The sequence below is a fragment of the Talaromyces atroroseus genome (genome assembly GCF_001907595.1).
Source record: "Talaromyces atroroseus strain IBT 11181 chromosome Unknown scaffold_1, whole genome shotgun sequence".
NCBI classification, from domain to species: domain Eukaryota; kingdom Fungi; phylum Ascomycota; class Eurotiomycetes; order Eurotiales; family Trichocomaceae; genus Talaromyces; species Talaromyces atroroseus.
The window spans coordinates 352,132-378,768 of NW_017971433.1; the positions used below are offsets into that span (position 1 = coordinate 352,132).

General features: G+C 48.6%; 9 protein-coding genes across 9 annotated transcripts, besides 2 other annotated features; 7 read left to right on the forward strand and 2 right to left on the reverse strand.

The window, feature by feature from the left end:
• Positions 1 to 245: 245 nt before the first annotated feature.
• Positions 246 to 953, reverse strand: UA08_01202 (Splicing factor U2AF subunit; the record flags this gene model as incomplete). The annotated part of the gene is made up of 3 exons (XM_020261580.1): positions 246 to 420; positions 496 to 574; positions 653 to 953. The coding sequence occupies 3 exons, from the start codon at positions 951 to 953 to the stop codon at positions 246 to 248; spliced, it is 555 nt and encodes a 184-aa protein (XP_020123658.1).
• A 1,735-nt stretch (positions 954 to 2,688) lies between these two features.
• On the reverse strand, positions 2,689 to 3,273 carry UA08_01203 (hypothetical protein; the record flags this gene model as incomplete). Its single annotated transcript, XM_020261591.1, has 1 exon — positions 2,689 to 3,273. One exon carries the CDS (start codon positions 3,271 to 3,273, stop codon positions 2,689 to 2,691), a length of 585 nt encoding a protein of 194 aa, XP_020123659.1.
• A 540-nt stretch (positions 3,274 to 3,813) lies between these two features.
• Positions 3,814 to 3,883: a repeat region (Identified by RepeatMasker using a combination of RepBase library and repeat library created with RepeatScout).
• A 621-nt stretch (positions 3,884 to 4,504) lies between these two features.
• On the forward strand, positions 4,505 to 6,495 carry UA08_01204 (hypothetical protein; the record flags this gene model as incomplete). Its single annotated transcript, XM_020261602.1, has 4 exons — positions 4,505 to 4,545; positions 4,654 to 5,057; positions 5,139 to 5,609; positions 5,681 to 6,495. 4 exons carry the CDS (start codon positions 4,505 to 4,507, stop codon positions 6,493 to 6,495), a joined length of 1,731 nt encoding a protein of 576 aa, XP_020123652.1.
• A 938-nt stretch (positions 6,496 to 7,433) lies between these two features.
• Positions 7,434 to 8,874, forward strand: UA08_01205 (hypothetical protein; the record flags this gene model as incomplete). The annotated part of the gene is made up of 2 exons (XM_020261613.1): positions 7,434 to 7,538; positions 7,594 to 8,874. The coding sequence occupies 2 exons, from the start codon at positions 7,434 to 7,436 to the stop codon at positions 8,872 to 8,874; spliced, it is 1,386 nt and encodes a 461-aa protein (XP_020123653.1).
• Positions 8,875 to 9,467: 593 nt separating this feature from the next.
• On the forward strand, positions 9,468 to 11,687 carry UA08_01206 (hypothetical protein; the record flags this gene model as incomplete). Its single annotated transcript, XM_020261624.1, has 3 exons — positions 9,468 to 9,912; positions 9,973 to 10,135; positions 10,223 to 11,687. The coding sequence occupies 3 exons, from the start codon at positions 9,468 to 9,470 to the stop codon at positions 11,685 to 11,687; spliced, it is 2,073 nt and encodes a 690-aa protein (XP_020123654.1).
• A 593-nt stretch (positions 11,688 to 12,280) lies between these two features.
• On the forward strand, positions 12,281 to 12,771 carry UA08_01207 (hypothetical protein; the record flags this gene model as incomplete). Its single annotated transcript, XM_020261635.1, has 3 exons — positions 12,281 to 12,419; positions 12,489 to 12,610; positions 12,688 to 12,771. The coding sequence occupies 3 exons, from the start codon at positions 12,281 to 12,283 to the stop codon at positions 12,769 to 12,771; spliced, it is 345 nt and encodes a 114-aa protein (XP_020123655.1).
• Positions 12,772 to 14,370: 1,599 nt separating this feature from the next.
• On the forward strand, positions 14,371 to 19,229 carry UA08_01208 (hypothetical protein; the record flags this gene model as incomplete). Its single annotated transcript, XM_020261646.1, has 6 exons — positions 14,371 to 14,574; positions 14,641 to 14,703; positions 14,760 to 15,009; positions 15,075 to 17,477; positions 17,539 to 17,679; positions 17,752 to 19,229. The coding sequence occupies 6 exons, from the start codon at positions 14,371 to 14,373 to the stop codon at positions 19,227 to 19,229; spliced, it is 4,539 nt and encodes a 1,512-aa protein (XP_020123660.1).
• Positions 19,230 to 19,655: 426 nt separating this feature from the next.
• Positions 19,656 to 19,695: a repeat region (Identified by RepeatMasker using a combination of RepBase library and repeat library created with RepeatScout).
• Positions 19,696 to 20,317: 622 nt separating this feature from the next.
• On the forward strand, positions 20,318 to 21,996 carry UA08_01209 (putative UTP--glucose-1-phosphate uridylyltransferase; the record flags this gene model as incomplete). The annotated part of the gene is made up of 2 exons (XM_020261658.1): positions 20,318 to 20,425; positions 20,533 to 21,996. The coding sequence occupies 2 exons, from the start codon at positions 20,318 to 20,320 to the stop codon at positions 21,994 to 21,996; spliced, it is 1,572 nt and encodes a 523-aa protein (XP_020123661.1).
• An 800-nt stretch (positions 21,997 to 22,796) lies between these two features.
• UA08_01210 (hypothetical protein) lies at positions 22,797 to 25,376 on the forward strand (the record flags this gene model as incomplete). Its single annotated transcript, XM_020261669.1, has 6 exons — positions 22,797 to 22,958; positions 23,065 to 23,673; positions 23,736 to 23,887; positions 23,943 to 24,119; positions 24,198 to 24,542; positions 24,641 to 25,376. 6 exons carry the CDS (start codon positions 22,797 to 22,799, stop codon positions 25,374 to 25,376), a joined length of 2,181 nt encoding a protein of 726 aa, XP_020123163.1.
• Positions 25,377 to 26,637: the final 1,261 nt, after the last annotated feature.

Below are 26,637 nucleotides of genomic sequence, written 5' to 3' on the forward strand. Positions count from 1 at the left end.
TATCATGCGTTAGCTATATGTTTGAAACTATTACTGTACACACAAAAACAAGATAAGATACTGGTGCCAGATTAACATGGCTTACTCGAGTACCAGAACAGCCCGAACCGTATAACCCTAGAACGCCACGCTTCGCATAAAAGCGAAATTTTCTTTATAGGAAACCCATTTCCCCCTTCATCTTTTCTTCTTCTTACAAGCCGAATAAGTAAATCGGCTTCATCCCCCTTGACTCGAACGACAACCTAGTATCGTCGACGAGTGGGCTCGGGACTAGGGCTTCTGCTCACGCTGCGTTCATCTCGACCGCGTTCCTTTAGCCATTTCTTCGTAGCTAGATCAAGTTCCCGCTGGAGTTCTGGGGTTGGTTCTTTTCGGTGAATGAAATTGCAGAAACCGCCTCGCACGCATCCTTCGCCGCTATTTAATCGACAGCAGGCTTCTCGAAAATCTGTAACAGGCGATAATTCACAGTACACTGGCCGCGCGGCGTACCACCGGGAATTCAGCGCGTCGCATGCTGTTTGAGCCGAGTCTTCGTATTTGAAGCGCGCATACACGTTACCAATCAGGTCTGTGAGGAATTACATTTTATTAGTCACAGGCGATGCGAGACATGGGATAATAGGTAGAACTTCAAGACTAGACTTACGGTCATTGTTATTGTCGCACACGACAATCTCTTCAATTTCACCATACTTGCACATCTCACACCAAATATCTTCGTAGAAAGCGTCAAAGTGGTTCTGAATTTGGCTCGGATTCATCTTGTTTTTGGGGTCGTAGGCCGGATTCTGGTAAAGATTGGGCAGCAGAATCGTCTGCGAGTATGAAGGCTTGACATGTTTCCGCGAGCAGCGATCGCCGTGACGACAGGCTCCGATTTTGTAGTAGAAGGAGCAGTTGACTTTGTCTTGTTCGGTACCGAAAATGGAGGCGAGATAGTTGGCCATGACCGATGTTGCTAATGGTGTGTTGAATGATGAGTGACCGAGGATCTCTTGATCGCTTGGAGAAGTAGTGTAGGCTGAGGTCGACACGGGCGTGGAGTGAAAGAAGTTGATATTATCAGCTCCACTGCCTCTTTCCCTTCTGCGGTGGCGGATAAACTGGACCGATATAGTCTAGTGCCTTCGAGAACCGCCGGAGGTCCGCGACCGCTGATTGGCTGTCGTGTTGCAGACAGCATTGAGAGCAGACTTTGTATGGGATGTATGTATGGGCTCATTCAGATATTATAGTCAAGACTAGTATATCTTTACACTGATACTGTAGTGGGGGAATGCGTTTCTCTACTACGGATCTCAACGAAGCCGGTCGTTCCTCCACAAGAGGAGGGAACGCCCCGGAGTTGATAGATACACAATACATACACTTTTCATTCGCAGGAACAGGTACTGTCAAAGGGCCCGGGGCACTTCACCTAGTAAGGAATCGACTGCTGTGAGTCCGGAGGCCACAGTGGTGAGGTGAGTTAGGTTGGTTGTTGTGCTGTACGTCCGCCTACTTAGATGAGGCACGCTTTCCTTCTACAGTACTTCCTTGGTATAGTGGTACGCTGGAAGTTGATACCTGTATACAGTGGTATATTTACGTGTATATGTATACATATATGCTGGAAAGCATATGTTCGACAATTTGGACCGAACCATGCCAACATTTTTATAGGCTAACTTACTCCGAGAATAAGGCGCTGCCAGGAGCCCTAGAAGCTCTGATTAGATGCCTTGGCTAGGCCAGCGCCCGGTGGTTCCAGTTTAGGATACCGCTTCGCACACACAAAATGGGGTGCTTGCTGCAGTCTCCTTTTCTTTCTTTTCAAAATCCTCAAAATAGCTTCAACCAATGACCTTATGACGTCTATCAAGCCCCAGTTGTATAATATACTCTTGGTATATGATGGTTTCGCTGATAAAGGTTTAGCGGTTGACTGATGCACAACCGACACGCATGGAACACCGATCGAAAATGATCTATTTGATTGATTAGGACTTTGCTAACATTTTTAGATGATTGCCTTCGAGTCCTCATTAAGATGTTGAAGAAAGATATTTGGCCTATGGATCTAGACCCGCTACAGGCTCGTTTTGATATACATATTGAATGGCACGGAACCTTAAACACCTTCTGCATAGGGCTTTTTAGCAAAGTGGTCATCAACAAGGGCTTGGAAGCTGAGCTACACGCTCGGCTCATTCTAACGCCTGTAAGAGATACACTAAGACAATAAAAAATCGCACGGGCCTCTAGTAACGAACCCAATCCTATATTTTCATGCTGCCGGCGGCCGCTATCTACCTAGGTAATTAGATATGCCCTGATAGGGGCCATTAATTGGGGCTCCTAACACTTTAAAATAAGATGGATCTAAATTAATAGTAACCTCTAAAGGAAGATGTAAGTATGTGTTTTATTGGGGATTAAAAACTATATTGGATTACAGCACTATATGAATTCCTAGGAGTACTAAACACCATATGAAGCCTAAAAGGCACAGTCCATACGATTATCAGAAAGCTCATAAAGGGGACCCTTTTGGATGGCTTATCGGTTAAAAATCCGCTGTTACTTATACATACTTCCTATCCGTAGAAGATCAGCATCAATTGCATTGGTACTAAGCTAGACAAAAAAACACCCCCAATACACATTCTGTGGATATCATTCACTACATCAGATTTTCATAAGCTAAACCTCGTCGCTCTCCATTTCTACCTTGTCGTAAAGTAGTATATTGTACAATTGGTCCTTGTGGTGTACGAAGCCAATATCGGGAATTTCAGCGCTGGAGACCTTAAAAAGCCCTTTCGCTGCTAAATCTACTTCGAGAGTTTCCAGCCATCGGAATACATTCTTATCATGGCCGCGGGAATGAATCGCCCAAATGATTGGGTCATCCGCTTGACTGATATACACGTTGAGGCCAGTTTTACCCGCGTCGAGGTCCAATAGCATAAATAGGAATTTTGGCCCTGGTGGCGTCGTTCTGAGAGGATTGGCACCTTTCTTGGAGGCACTTTTCTTGGAGTAGCCACGGGTCTTGTAGGGGCGAGGGTTGATTGGTTTGAGGAAAGACTCTTCGAGAACCTCGCTGACATTAACTGGACGCTTGCGGTTTTTCACCTGTATGACGATCGCACCAGTCTTTCTAGGGTCAAAGGGCTCGTCTGCTTTCCCCATATAGAATGGCAAGATCTGGTCCAAGTGGCTCTGTAAAGGTGCTAATTGTAGGGCGGACTTACGGCGAAGTAGCAGATATAATAAGGGCTGCATTTGATTCGCGAGGCGACAACAACTCTTCCGTTGACGAGAATGATAAAAAGTTCATTAAACCGTCCAGGATTTTTTTGTCAATTTTCCCAATCTCGGAGTGATATTCCTGCTGATAGAGTTGTTCAAGGAATTCTCTGACCGTAAATGTAAGTTCGGGTTTAGGGTGTAGTGCATCCCTCGCAAGCGTCAGGACCAGCCGAGCGTATAGCTGACCACCATTTTTTCTAGGAGCTCCGTGTAGAACGTGTTTATGGTTTCGTGCCATTCAATGTATCCAGATGAGCGCGTCTAGATCCATGGGTCAAATATAATGCTTCCACATAGTTAAAGGTACCCTCTGAATAAGTTAGCAAAACTCTGCACCACCGGGAAAGCTGTACAAAGACTTACCGTCAAGGAACTCGTCAAGGAACTTTGTTGTTTTATCGTCTGGCTTCTGATCATATCCATCGGGTAGGAGTCGGTCGAACATATGACACCAGGTACGGCAAGTCAATGAACGTTCAGCGAGGTTTTAGGCAGCAATAGCAAGATCCAGAAAAAAAGGGGCCCCTTAATGGAGCTTCTGGCAATGCTCATTTTATGTGTAATTCTGCCTCATATTCCGCTGTCAAAGGACTGATAGACAGGGGCCACAAACGGATGGTTCTAGGCAAGCTGAGGGCCAGAGCATGGGCCAGACAGATGACCAAAGCGACGAGAAGGAATTTGGAAGTTCCAGGTTGGAAGTTGAAGTTGAGAGAACGAGATGTTGCTTTGGGGTCAGCCGCTAAACCCTTTTCAGTGAAACCATCATACACCGAAGCCACCCAGAGTATAATATACAACTGGAGCTTGATAGACACGCCAAAAGGTCGTCAGTTGAAGCAATCTCAAGGCTTTTTAGGAGGAAGAAAAGAAGAATGCACCAAGCACCCATTTGTGTGTGCGAAGCGGTATCCCAAACAGGCACCGCCGGGGCGCTGGCCTGCGAAGCGAGGTTGCGAGTGCCTAAGGCACCTGATCAGAGCTTAGCCTTCCCCAAGTGGGCCCACCACTAATAGTTCCTTGGTTTGCCTGAGTGTTATGGCTGCCATATAGATAAGCTGGCGGTCTTCGGCGCTTATCAGCGGCCCCCAACGAGCTTCCGAGATAAGCAAGTGCATTTCCCCGCATGACTCCGACTTGCTCCTGTGAAGGATCCCTCCTGCAAACATACTCGTCTGCTGTGAGTACCAGGGCGAAAGACAAGATGTTGCCTCCGTTTGATTATTTCCAATACACCAAGATCCGGTAAGACCATGCTCCCAGCGATCAATTGCTTTCTGCCTGGCCAATCAGCGTGCACAACCCCGGAGATAGCTTCAAGCTAGCTTGGCTAACCAACATTCCCTGCCACAGCAATGCAAAGCGGCGCGAACGCGAAGTTCGCTTTGCCTCGCTTAGCCCCGACTATCACACTGCCTTCTCAGCGTCAGACAAAGCCATTATCAACAAGCCTATCGAGGAGCTTGTCGGCGATGTCCACAACGGCACCATCTCTCCCGTCGATGTAGTCCGCACATATGGAAAAGTTGCCGTTAAAGCCCACGAAAAGACCAATTGTGTCACCGAGCTTCTTCTGCCCGAAGCAGAGCAATGGGCAACCACTGAAGTCAATCTCAAAGGCCCCCTGGCAGGTATTCCTGTGTCGCTGAAGGACTCTATCCTTGTCAAGGGATTTGACACTTCGGTTGGATACGCCAGCAAGGCACTCAACCCGAGCAAAGAAGACGGAGTTATCGTCAAATTGCTCAAAGATGCTGGTTAGCACTTGATCTGCACAATAAGAATGTAATAAAATATACGTCGGTTGGCGTATTTGACTAATAACGGTGCTACTTCAGGCGCGGTTCCTTATGCCAAGACGGCGTTGCCCGTTACGCTGCTCAGCTTTGAGTCAGCAAATGGACTTTGGGGAACCTGTCGAAACCCTCATGTTCCGGAATACTCACCCGGTGGTTCCACGGGCGGAGAGGGTGCGCTTCTTGCCCTTGGTGGCCGTATAGGCATCGGCTCGGATGTCGCTGGTAGTGTCCGGGCTCCTGCTGCATGGAGCGGAATTTATTCGCTACGCTGTAGCACTGGCCGTTGGCCAAAGACTGGCGTCGACACGAGCATGCCAGGGCAAGAAGGTGTTCCTAGCGTGTTCAGTCCGATGGCACGGACTTTGAATGATCTGGCCTACTTTACAAAAAGTATCATAAACATGCAGCCCTGGAAATACGATTTTACGGTCCACCCGATCCCGTGGAGAGAGGATGAAAAGAATCAGGCATGCAACAAACAGTTGAGAATAGGTGTATTGAAGTCGGACGGTAAGCTAGCTCCCACGCGTTAACAACTGGACGAATTTGTGGTATCTGACATTTGCGTTTGTGTACATTAGGGGTCATCCCGCCTACGCCCGCCATCGTACGAGCTATCGACACAACTGTAGACGCACTCACAGCTGCAGGTCATACTGTGGTGGAAGTTACTCCCCCGGCAACTGCGGACCCTTTTACGGGATTTAACCTAGCTTCCCAACTTCTAAATTCTGATGGCTGCGTGACGTTCAATTCTCATCGGTACTCTTTCGAACCTACTGACCCCGGCGCTGCTCAGTTAAGTAGGATCGCTTATCTGCCTGGCCCTCTTCGGTATATATACTATCTCTATGTTCGATACGTCAAGGGCGATGCAAAATGGGCAACGGTGATCCGCGGATTCGGACCCAAGAGCGCGGCAGAACTGTGGCAGCTCACGGCTCAGCGGGAGCTGTTCCGGAAGACATGGCATTCCTGGTGGGATTCGGAACCCCAACAGTATGACTTTATCTTGTGTCCCGGAAACGCAACACCGGCTCTACCTCATGGAGCTATGCATGACGCTGTGTCTTCATGCGGATATACGTTTTTGTGGAACTTGCTTGACTATGCGGCAGGTATCCTCCCTGTGGGACATGTCGATCCTAAGCTGGACGCATTACCCTATCAAGGCAAGCGAGGGTACAAAGCGGCACTGAAGTCGATAGGGCACAATCATGCGATGGCGCGCGGTGCGTGGATGCACTATGATGCGGAGAAGATGGCGGGGCTCCCTACGGCGGTGCAGGTGGTGGGACGTCGCTGGGAAGAAGAGAAGGTAGTGGGATACATGACAGCAGTTGAGTCTGCGTTGGAACAGGCGGGGGAGAAATACTCCATCTTGGAAGTCGATTAAAATCTCGATCCTATATGCAATCATGCATATACTTGCAGCTTCTACGGCGCGATGACGTTCCTGGTTACACGGTGATTTGATATTATAGTTCGTTATTGCTGCGCAGCGGCGATCATTTCGAACTAGCCACTGTACCCTGATTTTGTGTATAACTACAGCCTCAAATGGCATGACCGTGGACATGAGATAAGCTGGATGAGCGGATATGATATACTACACTCAGACAGATAACGTGTTTCTTCCCACTGACCACGAAATTAAAGTACCAAATACACAGCCCATGTGATCGCACAGTTACACCGCCCTTGTCTGAGTGAGTCTGGGCTGGTGGGATTATTGCCTGTTGTGGCCAGGCTGATCACTGCCCCGCCATATTCCACAAAGCCTAAAATAACTGCGGCAGCGGCCCGTGATCCATTCTTTATCCATGGAATGATACAACAACGTTACCAATTCTACCAAGAAGTCAAGAACTGCTCCTCTTTCTTTGAATGACTAGTCATAGTTGATTGTTCCATACGTATTGACTCACCGAGTACTACGCTGGTCCAATCATATGCACACCGAATCATCTAGGCTCCAGCGTCGGTCAGCAACTGTACCTAGACGAGATCCACTCTGTATGTCTGCCTTCGCCACGATCCAGATGAATGAATGACATGGGGGTGCCTGACTAGGCTAATTATCAATTTACCTACGTATTTAACTCTCAGCCGCAAGAAAGGGTTCTCTCTCTCTTTCCCCCCCCTCCTCCTTTTCCTTTCTTTATTTGCTGGCTGACCTCGGCAATCAACGGGTCACATCATACGACAAACTTCCCTTATCTGCAAGATTGCCAGTATTGCAATATTCATGATTAGGATATATACTCGAATTTTCTCAAGACACGAATGCACATCCAACACGGTCTTAGACTTACCTGGTTGTAGTACGCAATCATGGAGAATGAAAGGGGGAATAATTACTGGGGCACGCTGATTAACCCGGACAAGAGTCCCGCGCCGTTACTTGAGCAGCTTTGTGTTGGGCTTGCGCAGCTGATGGTAAGGCCCTCCCCCTTCTGCATGTTAACATGTATCTAAGGACTGACGGAAGCAGGTCAAACTTGACTCCGGCAGTGGTTCATCGGATCTTACTCCAGACAAGCTTGCTCGCTTTTACCGCCAAGTAGGTGCGAACTACGACACTCTCTTCTTACACACCAAAGGCCCTGCGCTATCTTTCATATATCAGTCGCTCGGTTGTTTTCATACCCTGCAGCCAACGACGAACCCTTTTGAACCGCCCTCGATACCCGCCTTGTTACCGACGGGCTTTGTTAGGTGGCAAGTTATCAATCTCCTGCTGTGCCCGGATGAGCACGCACAATACCTTCAAGCCGCCCTCGGTCGCTGGGACGTTCCAAATCCAAGTACTGGCGGCACTTTTCCAAAAGTCATCCCTCGCGATGCCTTTCCTGAAGCTCCGGATAAAGATATGGTGCAGTGGCACGAGATAGTGAGCCAGAGACTCGAGAAGGAACATTCGTCATCGTCCTCGTCCCGTCGTCACTTTCCCGCCGAATTCGTTCGATATTACCCCGCTGCTAAATATCCAAATTATCCCGAGGGAGGCCAACACTTTTTCCAGAGGGAGAATAATAACAACAACCATCGTTCCCACGAAGCCAGCTCAACGCCAATGCCGCGAGCGTTTTTTGATGATCAACCTGACGATGCTCGTCGTTATCGGAGGTATCGAAGTTCTGACGGGAGGCCTCGACGCCGGCGGATGTTCGCCAACGGCTCAGATGGACGTGCTGATTCCCGCGCGAGCTCTCGAAACCCGTCGCCAAGACAAACAGTCTCTCCAGCTTCGACAGCGCGAGCTCCAATGCGGTCAAAAACAACGCGTGTTCGTAACCGAGAGTCTCCCGAGCGGAAATCGTTTTATCACCGGCATCATCATCATCAACCCATGCACTCGTCTGATTCTTCAAATAATGATGATGGGCTTTTCCCACAGCGGAGATATGGCTCTACTGGTGATCAGCAAGATGGGCGCCCCTCGCACCTTTCTCAAGGTCGGGGTAGAAGACTGCCACGGCGCCATTCGCACGACGCTACTGCCTCTACATATACCAAAGGTGGTGGTCGGAATGAGGAGGAACCCGATGTCGTGTATAGCTATAAGCCAGTCCGCAATTCGCATAGAGATCGCCGATACGGGGACCCCGGTGTCAAGTTTCACGTAAGATACGATGAATCGCCGCCCGATCATCATGGATCGAGCGTTTCGGATCGGCCTCGGTCGTCAAGCAATGGCAGTAGTGAAACGGCATGGAAGGGGTGGAAGGGTTCAAGCCGTACAACTGGGAGGAGGGTGTCTGCCCACGAATGATTTTCTCTTTTGTGTTTCGCTCTCTGTATTCTTGGACCGTCTTGCGACGCGGTCGGTCAAATCCAGCTGCCGTAATTCTGTTTGCTGGCAACATCGTTTCATCTGTTTTGAGCGTGCTTTCAGTGTAAATATGCATAATCAATGGTACCAATGTCGATGATCAATGCAGATTGACGTTGGAGCTTGGAAGAAATCGTGGCGGCGGGTCGGCAAGCTTTCCCCCCTTTGGTTACATAATCCCCGCTTTCTTCGCCTTGGAAATGGGAGCGATAAGACTTGCACTCGGCAACCTCCCTCCATAGCTGTCACTACCTAGTAACTTACAGCTGTGGGAACGCATCGTCTACTCTGCAGCAGCCTGGCCTTCTACCAATTCCTGCTGAATGCGCTTGCTCTAGCTTCCGAGTGGCACGCAGCTCTCCCAATCAAGTCCCATAGCTTGCTGATAAGCTATAAGCTGCGTGATCGTCAACTGTCGCTGTGCGGTGATTAACCATGGCAGTTTGAAGCACTGCTACATGATCGGTTCTCTGGTTCTTTCAAGGATTTAAGTGAGACACACATATAGACCATTGCTCATTACCTGCATCGCCATGTCTCTGGGCCGTGTCTCATACCTGGAGTCATGGGAGCACCATCCGCCGCCGTTTATTCAGCGACGCAGCTTCAGTGATCGCCAGATATCTGGCGATGGGGAATCTACCAGCCATCAAGGTCAGGAAGAGGTCTCAGAAGCTGATGCTGCTTTTCTACCTTCTTCCTCGTTGCCTTCCAGTTTCCCCAGCAGAGCTGTGCGCCACAAACTAAGCTTCAATCCCTATGCTGGAAGGGGCTGGACGCATAGCTCTGCAGCTGAAACGGATGATGAGCATATATCGCTGCTTGGCTCTGATATTGGCCCCGGCTCGAATATCTCGGATCTGGTACAGGCCAGGGTTGCAGAAGAAGGAGTTGCGGCAGAAGCTGTTTTTCATGATCCTAAGTGGGATACTGCTGAGACAACGCCGGCTTTTGAGGTTAGCAGCAGGAAAAGAATTAGTATGTCGTCCGATACCTTCGAGAGGCCAAGAGCGTTGCCACTAATAGAATAAAATATAGTTCAGGTGATAGTGGCTGTCACATACTGTCTGCTTGCTGCAGGGCCAGTGTTCGGCTTCGCAGCTATCAAACCGGTATTCATTCGAGAGGGGGTTTACCGGAACCGATGTACCAAGGAGGAATTAGATCAAGGTTTTGGTCTCTGTTACGGTCAAGAGACTCGGTAAGACATGATTTTGCTTTCATTTCCTTTCCCCCCCCCTTTTTTTTTTTTCCCTTCCAAGTTTGCTCTATTCTGACTCTCGTTGAGATTAAATTTGATGTTCACTATCGCGGCAGTTGCTACAAACATCTGTGCATTGCCAGTGGGAACCCTACTCGATACCTACGGCCCTAGAGTCAGTGGCGTCATTGGAAGTGTCCTTCTCGCTATTGGTGCTGGTTTGCTTGTGATTGCCTCTCACATGCCTTTTGATGCCTATATTCTCGGATATCTATTCCTCGCATTGGGCGGGCCTTTCGTGTTTATTTCATCTTTCCAGTTATCGAATGCATTTCCCACCCACTCTGGGCTAATTTTGTCTCTGTTGACTGGTGCCTTCGACGCTTCAAGCGCCCTATTCCTCATCTTTCGACTGATCAATGAGAAAGGCAAGGGAAAGTTCACTGTCCAGAGATTTTTTACGGTCTACTTGGCTGTACCGGTTTTCATATTACTTGCTGAGCTTTTCATCATGCCAAAAACCTCTTACAAAACGGCTGGTGAACTCGTTCTTCAAGCAGAGCAAATCATTGTTGCCGAGGCGAACGATACAGTAGATGAGTCACTTCCTGAACCTGGTGAGGCCGAAAGGCAGCGGGAGCATCGACGGACTCGCCGACAGAGTATCGTCAGTAACATCCAGGGCCTTCTTGACGCCAATGACCGGAAGATAGACGATCAGATCTTCCAGGAAAGTAACCCCGAAATTGCCAACCATGGATCTCAACAACAATCCTTACAACAACCCGACAAGCCTTCCCCGGCCAAGAGCCATAACAAGCATAGAGCAGGCGGGGTTTGGGGTGCTATGCACGGAGCATCGGCATTTCAACAAATTAAGAGTCCCTGGTTTATCTTGATCACCGTTTTTACAGTGCTGCAAATGCTTCGCATCAATTATTTTGTTGCTACCATTCGCTCTCAATATGACTATCTCCTTGATTCGCGAGAGTTGTCCCGGAGCTTGAATGAGTTCTTTGACCTCGCACTTCCGGTGGGTGGGTTGATTGCCATACCTTTTATAGGTACAGTGCTCGACAACGCCAGCACGGCAGTTGTACTGTTTGCTCTTGTCACGACATCCGCCATCATCGGAATACTAGGCTGCCTCCCAGGGAACATTGGCTTCGGATATGCCAATGTAGTGCTGTTTGTAGCTTACCGGCCTTTTTATTATACTGCTGTGTCAGACTACGTCGCCAAAGCCTTTGGATTTCAGACCTTTGGCAAGGTGTATGGGCTCGTTATTGCTCTTGCTGGCATTTGCAACTTCCTGCAGACTGGCCTCGACGCATTGACCTTCAAGGTGTTCGACCGCAACCCTATCCCGGCAAACATCATCCTTACTGCGTTTACAGCTATCGCTGGTTCCTTCTTGGTCACTTATGTTTCCACCAAGGCTCGCGTCTTGGCACACACGCAAACTGATTTGGCTGCGGAGGAGCAGCAGCCTCTGATAACGGGAACTGAGAATGGAGGAGTTCAGAATAGGACCTCATACGGCACTGTTTGATCTAGCTGATTTGCTAAGTGTATTCTGTACTTAGATGTACTGTATTGCAAATTTTTTCTCCTTGTACATATCGAGTGCAGCCTGGCTTGTTGACGACATGTACCTACACCATTCTAAATGCAAACTTTCTATACATTGATTTGAGGTGAAGAGTGAGATTTGAGGTTGGTACCTTAAGTGATGTGCACCGAGGGTTTAGGGCTGACAACTATGATCCGGATTTGGGACTCGGGCCGCGAGATTAATGTTTGGTTTTGGATAGACGAGACCGTGAATCAATCCCGACAATTATCGCTGGGAGTCGCACATCCAGGATGACTATCTTTTTCTTTTTTTCCCCTTTCTTTCTATGTGTTCATGTCACCAATGTATGTATGTATAAATGTATGTATACACGACCCAAGTGGCGGTGGAAGTGGCCAAACACATTCTATGAGCGAGGTGGTGGTGGCACTCTCTACTTACTTATTGTCGTCATGATGGCGAGAAGAATGTATATTTTAATCTTTTATATTCCTTTGTTAATACTACTCTCCTCATTAATACCCCTAACTCTCTATCACGAGTAAAATATTAATTGATATCGATCCATAATGTCATACCAACCCAGATCAACTCTCCAATTCCGGAATAACGTGCACGAACGTGCGCGCCAGGGCCAGTCGCTCTCAAACGAAGAAATCGAACAAATCACCCGTGAGACGGTTGAATTGGCCGGCGCGGATCCCAGTAGTGAGTCCTAATCCGTCGCACGAGGGAAGCAAAGAGTACTGATCAGTACGCACCGCGTAAACCATGCAGGCGTCTCGACTCAATCGCAAAATCCAATGCATGCTCAATGGGCTGCCTCTGCGGATAGGGTGCTACACAAGCCGGCAAATCGGATTAGTCAAGCGGATGCTAAAGAGCTGCATAATGTCGAGGTACGTTTTTGTTTTGTTTTTTTTTCTTATGAACTTCATCGGTAAATGGGACAGATGATGTTGATTGATGATCGCAGATGAGAGCTTTCGAGAATTTGCCGGCACAGGGTTCGGTGGCGAGTCATGTGCAGAGCCAGGCGGATCAGAATGACCGTGTTTGATTGATTCTGTTCATGATCATGGTCATTTGTATGGATGAGTTCTGAAGGATGATGAGTTCAAGTATAGAGAATATAGACGTGCCTACAAGTAACCTTGAGTGCAATCTTGACCAACGCGGCCATGCTAACTTCCACTTTTTGTAATATGTAGTCGCATGTTGTTCTGTTTAGAGTTGTGAGAGGATCCCCTGGACATGCGGAATGCTAGCTACCCACGTGCGATGACGCCATTGCCGGATCATGACACCACAGCCTTAAAAACAAGGCCGCGAATTCTCTGGCCTTTGTATTTGATCGTCTGAGCGATGCTTACGCTAATTAACCGACTCTGCGAGAGATTTCGAATGGGACGAGTCGCCACGATCGCCTGGCGCTTGCAGAGTGCATGCAGCAATTCGTTCTCGACTCGACATTAGCATACGTGGCTTTGTGTTCCCAAACGCAACTACGAATGCATTTGGAGAAAATTGCTTGATTTGTTGAAGGGGGGGGGGGGGCTCGCATGGATTTTTTTACTCCCACTCCACGGAGGACTCCGGACTCCGTACGGAGTATTTGCCTGTTTATCCTTCCAGCCACCGAGGTCCCTGCACTGCGGTGGGCTGAGACGTGGCACCCATAGAAAAAGAGAACGGAAAAAGAAAAGAGAATAAAAACTAAATCGAATCATCGATCTGTTAGTTAATTTATATTTATCGACACGTCCAAAGTTAGTGTTTGCTAGTCGGCATTAGCTCGCTGCTCTATGCCACTCACATCGCCGGCCGAGAGGGGTGCGACCCACGCGATGCCGGAAGGGGATGCATTCGCCAATCACAGATCTTGACAACATTGATGAATGCTGTCCGAAATGGACAGGCCCCGGCACTTCCGAGGAGGCTCCTTGCCATAGATAATGTAACGTGGCCTTGCTACCTGTGCTTAAGAAGTGAGATGTAGCTGAACTACGTAATCATGGCACCAGCCACACGAATAGTGGCTGGGCAGTGAGCGCTAGGCCCAAAGCGGACCGAGTGATTCCGGTGGAGCCTAAGCTTTCTCGTGCTCGATCGCATTGGATCTCACGTTCGCGCCTTTGATTGGCTGCCCGTGGCGCTACTCCTACTAGGGTAGCAAGCTATTCTTCTTCCAGCTCCTCCCGGCCCACCGACGTCGTCAACCAGCCAACTCTAACTAACGAACGCCGTCCCCTCGGTACGTTCCTGCTGTTTTCTCCTCAGGTTGCTTTATCTTCCGTCCTCTCCTCCTACTCCGACCCCTCCCTCTTTTCCTATTTTCCTTTCCTCTCTGGACATCGCCTAGCTACAAGGCATCTCGCCTTTCAGCATTCGTTCCAATTGTTGATTGCTGCAGCTCTATTGTTGTCACCAAGCGAGTTTCAGCCGCCGCCCGCTCTGACCATTGACGTCGGTAGCTCTCGGCCTACAGTCAGACCACTTTGAAACGGCATCATCCCTACCCTTTTCTTCGCCCCCCTCCCCCCCGGGGCGCCTTTCGGCGGTTCGTCCGGCTGAAACTATACATACTTTTCCAGCACTCACTGTAGACTCTCCGATTCTGCAGAGATAGAAGGGAGAAAAAAAAGAATAAAAGGCAAAGATGGCCGCCGAAGAATCCCACGCCGAGCTCAAGCAGCAGGGCATCATCGAAACGGCTCAGGCAGCTGCCCAAGACCCCCAGTCACAGATTCAACCTGAATTGGTGGAGCAGAAACTCGTGGACGAAAGCCGCAAGGCTGGTGCTGTAGCATATCAGTTTGACCCGAACGCCTCTCCGGAAGAGAAGGCGAAAATAACTCGTTCCGTGAGTATTTGTTGAAGTCCGACGTCACCAATAAATTTTTACTCACACTTGAATGCCCAACTACAGGTAATTCCGCCAGGCTTTCATAATCCAAATAAGGCAAAAGGAGTTGCTTTAACAACGGATAAAGTGAGTTTACCAAAATTTCCCGAGATCCATCCATGCCGGGCTAAGACAGTCTACAGGATCTAACGGGACCGGTTCAATACGACTTGCCACCACCAAGCCAAGCTACAGAGGAAGTCAATGAAGCATCCAGCGAGAAAGAACAACTGCAGAATGGACAGTTGACGGAAGATCAACGCTGGGCCCGCGATCGCACTGGATGGGCGCCCCAATTTATGAAACCAGACCAGGCGAAGCTAGAAGATGGGGATACATTGTTAGACCATCGAACTTTCTTGGAGGACAAGATCAGCGATAAGTTTTTTGGAGGTTTGCTAAATTCCAATTCCTATACTTTTGTTACTGCTCACCTGGGTCTGACTTGCGCGCACTAGATTGGTATCACAATGCTGCCGTCATCGTCTTTGCTTGCCTCTCATCTTGGATTATTGCGGTACTCGGGGGAGGCCTCGGCTGGGTCTTTTTGGTGATGGCAGCGTGTGGCACATATTATCGAACTTCCATTCGACGTGTTCGCCGCAACTTCCGCGATGATGTCCATCGAGAAATGGCCAAGCAGCGGTTGGAAACGGACGCAGAAAGCTTGGAGTGGATTAATGGATTTTTGCTCAAATTCTGGCCAATCTATGCGCCCGTCCTGTGTGACACCATCATCACCTCAGTTGATCAGGTGTTGAGCACGGCAACCCCGGCCTTTCTTGACAACCTACGCATGAAAACTTTTGTCCTTGGAACCAAGCCTCCACGTTTAGAGCATGTCAAGACCTACCCGAAAACTGAGGTTGACACTATTATCATGGATTGGAAGTTTAGTTTCACGCCAAATGACACAATGGACATGACAGCGCGCGACCTCAAGGACAAAGTCAATCCTAAAGTCGTCTTGGAGGTCCGAATCGGCAAGGGCGTCATCAGCCACGGTCTGGATGTCATCGTAGAGGATTTTGCTTTTTCGGGATTAATGAGAGTCAAAGTGAAGTTGCAAATCCCTTTCCCTCACATTGAACGCGTCGACGTGTGTTTCTTGGAACGTCCCGATATCGACTACGTCTGTAAGCCGCTTGGTGGAGAAACTCTCGGCTTCGATATCAACTTTATCCCAGGTTTGGAAAGCTTCATTAAAGAGCAGATCCATGGGAATCTCAGCCCAATGATGTACGCCCCCAACGTTTTCCCGATCGAGATCGCCAAGATGTTAGCCGGCAATCCTGTGGATCAAGCAATTGGTGTTCTTGCAGTCACTCTTCAGAGCGCCTACAACTTGAAAGGTTCAACCCGATTAGGGAATACCATCGATCCATACTGCTCTGTCTCTATCAATAACCGGAAGGAATTGGCTCGTACGAAAACTATCCAAGACACTACCGAGCCACGCTGGAATGAAACTGTATACGTTATCATCACTTCATTCACCGACGCCTTGACCATCGGCATCTTTGACTACAATGATCTTCGAAAGGACCAAGAGCTGGGTATCGCAACCTTTCCGCTTGACAAACTGGAATCAGAGGCCGAGCATGAAAATCTGGCTTTAGACGTTTCATACAGTGGTCGGAATCGCGGTGTTTTAAAGGCTGATGTTCGATTTTTCCCTGTGTTGCAAGGCCGCAAACTTGAAGATGGTACAGAGGAGCCGGTGCCGGAGCTGAACACAGGTGTTGCACGATTTACCGTGGAACAAGCGAAAGAATTAGATGGAAGTAAGAGCCTAGTAGGCTCTCTCAACCCTTACGCTGTTTTGTTGTTGAACGGCAAGGAATTACACATCTCGAAGAAATTGAAACGCACCAACAACCCTATCTTCCAGGACGCATCAAAGGAATTGCTCATCACTGACAGAAAGCATGCCAAACTAGGTCTTGTTATCAAGGATGAGCGTGAGTTATCGACTGATCCAATCATTGGAAGATACCAAATCAAACTGGATGATATGCTTCGGATGATGGAAAAGGGCCAGGAATGGTATCAATTAGCTGGTTCCAAGAAGGGTCGTGTTAAAATGACGGTTGACTGGAGACCTGTCGCTTTGCGTGGTATCGCTGGAGGCGCAGGCTATGTTCAACCAATTGGCGTGATTCGTGTTCATTTTAAAGGTGCCAGTGATTTACGAAATTTCGAGGCCATCGGGATGTCGGATCCATATGCTCGCGTTTTGCTCAATGGCATACCTGGTGGTCGTACTGTTACTTATAAGAACAACCTCAACCCCAATTGGAACGAGATTGTGTACATTCCAGTCCACAATACACGGGAGAAACTAACACTCGAGGTCATGGACGAAGAGAGCATGCAGAGAGATCGCACTCTTGGTCAAGTGGACATTGCACTATCGGACTATGTGCATGAGGACGAAAATGGCGAATATGAGGTTGATGACGAGAAACAAGAGGTGAAGAGTGGTCTTCGCATGAACGGACGTGGTGCCGCTAAGGGATTCCTCAACTACACCATTGCTTTCTACCCCACTGTGAATGTGTATAATCCCGAGGAGGACGAAGAGTCTGAAGAAGATGACCTTGCTACCGTTCCATCCGAGGGCCTCTCGAAGAAAAATAGCATTGACTCCACTTCTGCTCGTCAAAGTCTTCTCCGAAGAGGGACCGATGCCTCTCGCGGTAGCGTGGATGTTACGTCGAATGGCCGACCCAGCGTCGATACAACTCTTTCTAATAAAGTCGAAAGCAATGGAACGCCACCCTCACCAGGGTCGCCGAAGACTGCAGTGGCAAAACAGGCGCCTAAAATTCATATTGAGGCCGCGGATTTGCCAAAGTACGGTAAGTTGCAGTTCTATCTCAGTCGACTTGATGATGGTGAAGGTTCTAACATAATATACAGAATCTGGGTTGGTTGTGTTCAAGGTCATCGATGGACAACTATCTCACGCAAATGTCTATCTTGAGGTGATCGTTGATGATCATATGTTCCCATCGTATACATCAATGAAAATAAAGTCTAAAACTGCAACGTTTGAAGATGGTAAGTTTTATTTTGTAGTGTGGACCCCCTTGTTTTTGCCCAGAATATCTCCTGACCCCGAATTTTCTGCAGTCGGCGATGCATTCATCCGCGAATTAGACATGTCACAGATTACCCTTCGACTGGTTGAGGGTACCAGCGACAAGGAAGAGAAGCACGTTCTTGCCCAACTGACTGGGGATACTTTGACCACGCTACAGCGATGTCTTCATACACCCACCGAACTAGTCCTCCGGTCCGATAATGGTGCAGTCAGCAAGATCAAAGTCAGTCTTCGATTCATCCCAGTTATGATGAAGCTGGATCCCAGCGAGTCAATCAACAATTCGGGCGAACTCAGCGTCCATGTGCTTGACGCAACAAATCTTCCGTCAGCTGATCGAAACGGTTTCAGCGACCCTTACTGCAAGTTTAAGTTGGACGACAAGGAAGTGTTCAAGACGCATGTCCAAAAGAAGACGCTTCAACCTGTGTGGAACGAATTCTTTGTGACGTCAGTCAAAGCTAGAATCGGCGCTGACTTCCGCGTGGATGTATATGATTGGGACTTTGGAGACAGGGCCGACTACTTGGGTGGAGCTCCAGTCGATATTGAGTCCCTAGAACCGTTCCAGTCAAAGACCGTTAGCATTGATCTGGACGGCAAGTCAGGGTCTATTCGCCTACAACTCCTTTTCAAACCGTCTTATGTCACACGAACCCGTCAAGGCCACTCGACCATGTCTGGTACTTTTGCTACTCCTGGTAAACTCGTTGGAGCTCCAGTCAAGGGTGTGGGTATGGTCGGTGGGGGCGTCATCAAGGGTGCCTCGTTCCTTGGTCGAGGGCTAAAGAATCGTCTCCACACTCACAAGGAGAGCGAGGTGACTGCGATCGAAGAACAGTCCCCCCCAGCAACGCCCAACCGCAATGCCGATGGTGGTATTTCTCGCGTTCCGGGGTTGGTTGTAGAGCCAAGCACGCCGAATACACCTGATAGCCTACAGCGCCGCCACAGCCGTACCCGAAGCATCATATCTCAATTCGGCGGTGACAAAGGTACCCCTGGATCGCTCGGGGCAGATACAGGAACGGCAGTGTTTACGATATCGTCTGCGAGTGGATACCCACCATCCACTAATCTACGCTGCCATGTTCGTCTCTTGGGTAGCAAGGGTGCCAAGGAAGTGCACAAAACCAAGGCAGTGAAAAACTCCACCGGCTCAGTCCAGTTTGATTCATCTCATGAGACTTTTAAAGTCCCTTACGTTTCAGCTGATGCTCAGTATCAATTGAAAGTTGTGGATCACAGCACCTTTGGTTCAGACACCAGTCTTGGTGAGGCGCTCTTTTTTGTCGATGACCAAGGGTCTGTCATGAGCAAAGAAAAGACAGTGAGCGTTGGCTCGGGCAGTGTCATCATCAAGAGCAGCTTCACACCCAGTGAGCCGGCGAACGGTCGACCCAGCACCTCTCATTCAGTGAACCTGGACCCATTGGATGCCAATGGCGATGCCTCTGACAAGAAACGTCGAAGCTTTTTGTCGAAGCGCAGTGTCAGTGGTGCGTAAACAAGAACAATTAGCGATAAGTCGATATTTCTATTTTTATTTATTAATTTTTTTTTTTTCCAACCAAGTACTATGTATGTTACTTGCTGCTCTGCGATTTCAGTTTGATGCTGAGTTAGATGCACAAAACGAAAACCGTAAGCTGTTTGCTTGTCGTTGTCGTGTCTGCCTGATTGCTTGAATAGTTCTATACCGTCATGATATCCTTTTCCTAAACGCCTGTCAGTGTCATTGAACAAAAGTACCACTAATACATACATACATATATACATACATACATCGCTATTGTTTTATTCTCAGAGGATCTAGTACGTAGTATGTGTCTATGTAATGCTGTCTCGGTATTACCGTATGGAATACGATGGTGTTGTATGTGCGTCGTGCGAAACATGCCCGTGTCAAAATGCGTCTTGGGGGCACGTTTGTGTACGGTACGGTACGGTACGGTACGGTGCAATACGGCATGCTGGATGCCTGAGGCGCTGTGTTTCACCCTTGTTTCTTCCACGTTGGGCGGCAGGCGGGGACTCGCCCGGTCCAAGCTTCCTCTAGCCTCCTGACTGCAACTCCAGCCATAAAACAAGACCCCCTCGCCCTTCTCCTTTTCCCTCTCCTCTCTCTCTCTCTCTCTCGTCGTCTCACTCACACACGCACACACACTCTCTCTCATTCTTTCTCGTCTGCCACTCTTCTGCTGTTCACACAGGAAACAGGTAAGCTGCCCAGCACTTGCAACCCGCCCATTGGCCCTCCCGCCCCGTCAACAATGTGCATTTTTACCCGATGGGATCGACAGACCAAGCGTTGTTGCTGCGTGGCAATCCAATGCCTTCTCTCGCCCCCCTCCCTCTGTCTCTCCCTCTCTCCCTCTCACAGAAATGCTGTCATCATTAGATGTTCAACTTGTCCCGCTGGCCTCATTTTGCCTCCCTCCCCCGCTCACCGGTCTATCTTTTTGTTGTCCGTCGCAACCTGAGCTAACTAGAAACACTTGCACTTAGAACAGGACAACAAGGGGGAAAAAAAGAGAAAACTTTCGACCCCAATTCTCTGTGACTTTCCAAAGCATACTTACACATACACAAACCATGGCCGCGAAAGCGATCCCCTCCCACCTGAGAGCTCAGGCAGAGTCCAGCGGAGAAGGCGAGAGCCCTTTCCAGCGCAAGCATCATGGAAAGTCTCAGTCTCACATGGTACGCTGCCCGAATCCTAGTTTCCCTGCGTCTGCTTGATCTGGAACGAAGGGGGTTTGGGGAATCTAGACATAATAGCTAATATATTTTTTTTGTTTCATGGATAGGCTTTCGAGAATGCATCCACTAGCGTCGCTGCTTCTCAGATGCGCAATGCTTTGAATGCTCTTTCCGAGACTGTTGAGGACGGCAACACTAAAAAGCGCTTCGAGGCTGAGATGGACAACTTCTTTGCTCTGTTCCGACGCTACTTGAATGACCGCGCCAAAGGCAATGCCGTTAACTGGGACCGCATTGCCCCCCCGCAGCCCAGCCAAGTTGTTGACTACGCCGAGCTCGGAAACTCGGCTTCCGTTGAGTTCCTCAACAAGCTCGCTGTCCTCAAGCTCAACGGTGGTCTTGGTACATCCATGGGCTGCGTTGGCCCCAAGTCGGTCATTGAGGTTCGTGAAGGCATGTCGTTCCTTGACTTGTCTGTTCGCCAGATTGAATACCTTAACCGCACCTACAACGTGAACGTCCCATTCGTGCTCATGAACTCCTTCAACACCGACGATGACACGCAGAACATCATCAAGAAATACGAGGGACACAACATCGATATTATCACCTTCAACCAGTCTCGCTACCCTCGTGTCCTCAAGGATTCGTTGCTCCCCGCTCCCAAGAGCTTCGACTCTCAGATCTCCGACTGGTACCCACCTGGCCACGGTGACGTTTTCGAGTCCCTCTACAACTCTGGAACCCTTGACAAGCTTCTCGAACGTGGCGTTGAAATTCTCTTCCTTTCCAACGCCGACAATCTGGGTGCCGTTGTTGACCTCCGCATCCTCCAGCACATGGTGGACTCCAAGTCCGAGTATATCATGGAATTGACCGACAAGACCAAGGCTGATGTCAAGGGTGGTACCATCATTGACTACGACGGCCGCGTGCGTTTGTTGGAAATTGCTCAGGTTCCCAAGGAGCACGTCAACGAATTCAAGTCGATCAAGAAGTTCAAGTACTTCAACACTAACAACATCTGGATGAACCTCCGTGCCATCAAGCGTGTGGTCGAGGAGAACGAGCTGGAAATGGAAATCATTCCCAACGAGAAGTCGATTCCGGCTGACAAGAAGGGCGAGGCCGACCTTTCCATCATCCAGCTCGAGACAGCCGTTGGTGCCGCCATTCGCCACTTCCGCAATGCTCACGGTGTCAACGTCCCTCGCCGTCGTTTCTTGCCTGTCAAGACCTGCTCTGATTTGATGCTTGTCAAGTCGGATCTGTACAGCTTGCAGCACGGCCAGCTGGTCATTGACCCCAACCGCTTCGGGGGTGCTCCCATCATCAAGCTGGGATCTGACTTCAAGAAGGTTTCTGATTTCCAGAAGCGCATTCCCAGCATCCCTCGCATTGCTGAGCTTGATCATCTCACCATCACCGGACCTGTGAACTTGGGACGTAATGTCACTCTCAAAGGCACAGTTATCATCGTTGCCAGCGAGGGCAGCACCATTGATGTTCCTCCGGGCTCTATCCTTGAGAACTGTGTTGTCCAGGGAAGCTTGAGGATCCTGGAACATTAAACAAATAAACTTATTGAACCCCGTGCAGAAACTTAATTCAACTCTTACACTTTGCTTCTTATTCCTTTGCATTTTCAACATTCCCTTCTTATTTTATTTCTTTTCTTTTCTTTTCCACCGCGTTTTTCTTATTTGAAGAAGTGGTTAATTTGTCTAGATGTTTCATTCTGATTGCTTTTTGTTTGGGGGCAGGTGTTGGGAAAAAAAAAAAGAGATAATAGATACTACTACTACCACTACTTCTCACCAACGGAGGGACTACACAGTCGGCCTGGCCTGTCTGAAGTCCGCACGGATTTCTTATAATCGAGACATTGTTACATACCTGCTGGCTAGCAAATTTAATTAATTTATTCTTCACTTGCTCGTTCACTTTTTTGCCACCGTATACATCCACTGTGACTAATTTAGTAGGGAGCCGCACTCCTTCCGAAGAGCCAAGACTGACTTCGTTCAGTCTCAACTTAACGGCCGTCAACTGCCTGTGTGAATAGCTGCAAGCAGGAGTCGGGAGCTGATCAGCGGGTGGAAGTGTTTTCCACCCCGCCGCTATGTACCGCACTGATATCAGCCCAACGTCATCTCGCCCACACTTTTTGGGTCTTGTATCAATGCCCTAAGCGGCTGCTTGAGCCTCCTTCGATTGCTTGCTGGTCCTTGCCACTTCCAAGGTTTTCCCAGGCAAGTGGGCTTCATCAGTCAATGTTGACGTCTGGCCAGGCAAGTATGCTTGGCCGATCAATCTAACCACAGAAAGCAAGGCAGCCCCTTGAGAGATTGAAGTCACGAAAAAAGCAAAGATGGATAGAGGTAGTAGTCCTTCGCCCTTCAGACCCATTATGCCAGGCCCGTCGTTCGCAGAAGGAAGGACAACGGCCAGCAGCAGGAGGAGGAATTTGGGCCCCGGTTGGAAGAAGAGAGTGTCGACCGCTTGTCTCGCGTGTAAGAAGTCGAAACGAAAGGTTCGTTTGTCTCTTGGTTTACTTTACACAGTTTCAAGTAAAATGGTGCTTGCGTATACTAATTCTCCATGGGCTTATTTACCATAGCTAACTGCAATCATTCAAGTGCTCAGGAACTCCTCCCTGCGACAATTGTCGCGCCCTCCAACGAGAATGCATCTTTGACGAGTCCTTGGACCAGCGACGGCGTGTAGCAGCCAAAAGAACGGCCGAGGAGTTGGAATATCACCGTGACATGCTCAACGATCTGTTCAAAGTGATCAGATCGGCAGGCGAACAAGAGGCGCAGCGGCTCTTGGAGATGATTCGCAGCGATGCCACCCCGGAAGAGATCCGAGTCTTCATCGACGAGGTCCTTGCTCATCTACAGGTCTTAGAGCCGTCGAGTGATGCCAAACGAGAGACAGCCGAACGGCTAAAGGCGCTTCGCAGTAGAGCAAATATGCAGGGCTCTGCGCCTTCGTTTAGACGTCAGGTCATGGATGTAAACTTTTTGTGTGTCATCCCTCCGATTGAGGTACCGGCGAAGCCCTGGACGACTGTGACCGATGACGACGCTTTCATATCGCATTTGGTTTCATTGTATTTTACTTGGGACTATCCTTTCTTCTCGTTCTTGGACATGAAGGTTTTGATCGAGCATATGAAGTCACGAAACCTCGATTCTGAGTTTTGCTCTCCATTTCTGGTTAATGCGCTTCTGGCACATGCTTGTGTAAGTTGTCCTCACTTTTGGCACTTGTTACTTGGCGATGGAAGCTGAGCACAGAGGCTTAGAGCTACTCGGAATACTCGGAGGCGTATGGAGTGCCAGGCGATGTTACTACCAAAGGTGTCGATTTCTTGAAGGAAGCCGAAAGGTATTTTGCAGCGCAGGACGGAGAAGCGAAACTATGTACATTACAGGGGACTATGATTCTGTATGAAAGGTGTGCCACTTTTTGCATTCCCTCCACCGGGCTGTCTTGATAACAATATCTTCAGATATTCGATGACTGGCCAGGACGACTTGGGCTATTCTATGCTCTACAAAGCCATCGATATTGCCGACGAACTGGGATATACAGGCGGCGAAGGCCAGGACATCGATTTGAGCAACAAGTCTAAGGAGCTATATAACTCGACGACAAAGACCATATGGGGATTGTTTCAAGTAGACACGTGAGTTCCCAACTTCTGCCTTTGGTTTCCCACTAAGAGTTTCCATAAATCGTTGAAAGTAACTTGATGATCCCTTAGGGTTGCCCATTCGGGATTCTTGAAACCATGTCGTATTAAGAATGTGCGTCTGCAGAAGTTCTTGTATTTGAGTTTGGACAAAGACACAGACGTTTGGGCTCCTTATCCCTCCCAGAAGCCTTCGCGGAAAGCCTATGGTGTCACCTATTTCAATGAATCTTGCGCATTGAGTGAAATTGCGCGAGATATTTCCCAATCTCTTTTCGCCGAGACATTCGACGGTGGTAAGGAACAACTGTCGGAGGCTGTTGGCTCTTTCTATAGAAGGATCAAGAAATGGCACGACAATCTGCCAGACGAGTTCGACGCGTCGACAAAACCTGCTCCTCATATCCTACTCCTTCAGTATGTCTAACTCGAAAAGAAAGTTTCTGGAGATAAATTGGAAAGCTTACAAATCAATAACAAAAAAAAAGTATACGGTATCACACTACCGTCATTAGCATGTTCAATTGTCCTCGAGGACACAACCATCTCTCCAAGCCCGTGAAGTTGGAGACAAAAGAAGCGACGCCAACTAGCCTCATACCAGAAAGCAACGAAGACCCGTTATCAATAGCAACATCATCAGCACGCGCCGTCGCAGGACTCGTACGAACCCATCAGGATGAGTTTGGCATGAGTAGAGCGCACGTCTTTGCGTTGTACGCAGTGAATCTCGCTCTCTTCCTTCTTTTAGACTATGGTCTTTACGACATCGCTGACCCGGATTGTATGGCGTTGACATCTGCATTTGCCGTGATGGCGACGAGGTCAATACTCGGTCAGGAAGTGCGGGCTATCTTTCGTCGCTCGGTACGCAAAAAGACGGGTGATCGAAAGTCTCTCTGGGACCAGGTGCCGGAAGGTTTGAAAGAGATTCTGGAAGATGATACATCGTCGTCGGAGGAGGAGGAATACGATGAAAGGGGGGAAGGAGAGGGGGGTCGTGTTAACAGCGATGACGACGTTACGAGCACTGTTAGCGATGAAGAAGCAACACCTGCAAACCCTGATGAAACCCCCTCGGCTTCAACTGAACTCATGTCTCCCTCGGTGGATGACAATATTGAACAGGGGCTGCCGAAGCAGCGGCGTGCTATTCCTCAGCAGGGTCCGACAGGTTTATGTGAGATGTTGTGTCGTTATGAGACCATGGCCTTGGGACGAGATGACTATGTAACTGGGAAAAGGCAATGAATCACCATGTAAATATGGGTTACGCAAGTTTGTAAAATTATGCTATTCATACTTGTATCATGTTTTTCCTTGGGCTGGGTAGGAGATGCTGGAAGCCAATCAGAAACCCCAAGTTTATTAAGCTGTTGTTTCAGTTTCATTCATTGATCTCTCAAAGCGCCTTGACAAATCACACCATAAATATCACAGAACTTTTTGCAATAATCAAGGTCACGGACACATTTGAAGAGAGAATCGTGCTATTTATGCTTTTGCATGGAAGCCGGATCGGATGTGATCTACTATGTCCGAAGTCATGATAATAAACAAGTCAGCCAGACAGACTATACCAGAAACGAAGAGAGGACGCGTCAAGACCAGGCCTTATGCATATAGAGTAGTATGCATTAGCTAGAGCAGTCAGGCCTCCAAAAGCAGGTTCGCAAAGTACATCATCTACTGACAGAATCACAGTATACAGGTCAAGCTTTGCAAGGAACAGTTTCATCCATGCTTTGTTGGCCATAAATTTGATTGTATTTATTGGTTTGGCACATCGGAATCACAGTTAAAGAGAGCTGAAGAGTACCCATTTCTTGACATGCATAGGTGGTGCTGATAACTAGTATATTGTTATAGGGGCATATTCGGCCCAGTCAATGTACATGCAGAAGCACAAGTCTCATTGAATAGAAATCTAGACACCTTAAAATTCAGGCAGACTTTCTAGGAATATTGGATCTTACGAGGTCAGATTCATTGAAAACTAGCCTTATTAAGCCTTGCCTAACTTAGTAATAACTTAATAAGTTGTGTTACTCCACTCCAACAGTGGAGTAGACGGCGCTACAGGGTCAGGGTCTAAGTATGATGGGTGATGGCTCTCTTTCCTTTCTCCCATCTTGGGCAGACCATGTGCATATAATGGTGGGAAAACATGCATATACTGCAGAAACCGCCAGTTCTGTTGAATCTGCGATTTTCAACATGGTACATATCATACTTTCAACTCCGACTAAACTGCGACCGCTAACATGACATGATTAGGTTTATCACTTTGGTTGTTTATATGGTGCCTCTTTTCGGCTTCTTCGCCGACCGGATCCAAGATAGGAGATCTCATGGGTTGTGGGCTTCACGCTGCTAGCCGATATAGCAAAAAAACACACTGTCGCTCAGTCATTTGGCTATGTCTCTGCGGCTTCTTCCTTCGCTTGATGATTATCGAGAAGAAATCCGCCGCCAAATGGCTACAGCCACCAGCCCCTCTGGATGCGGAATA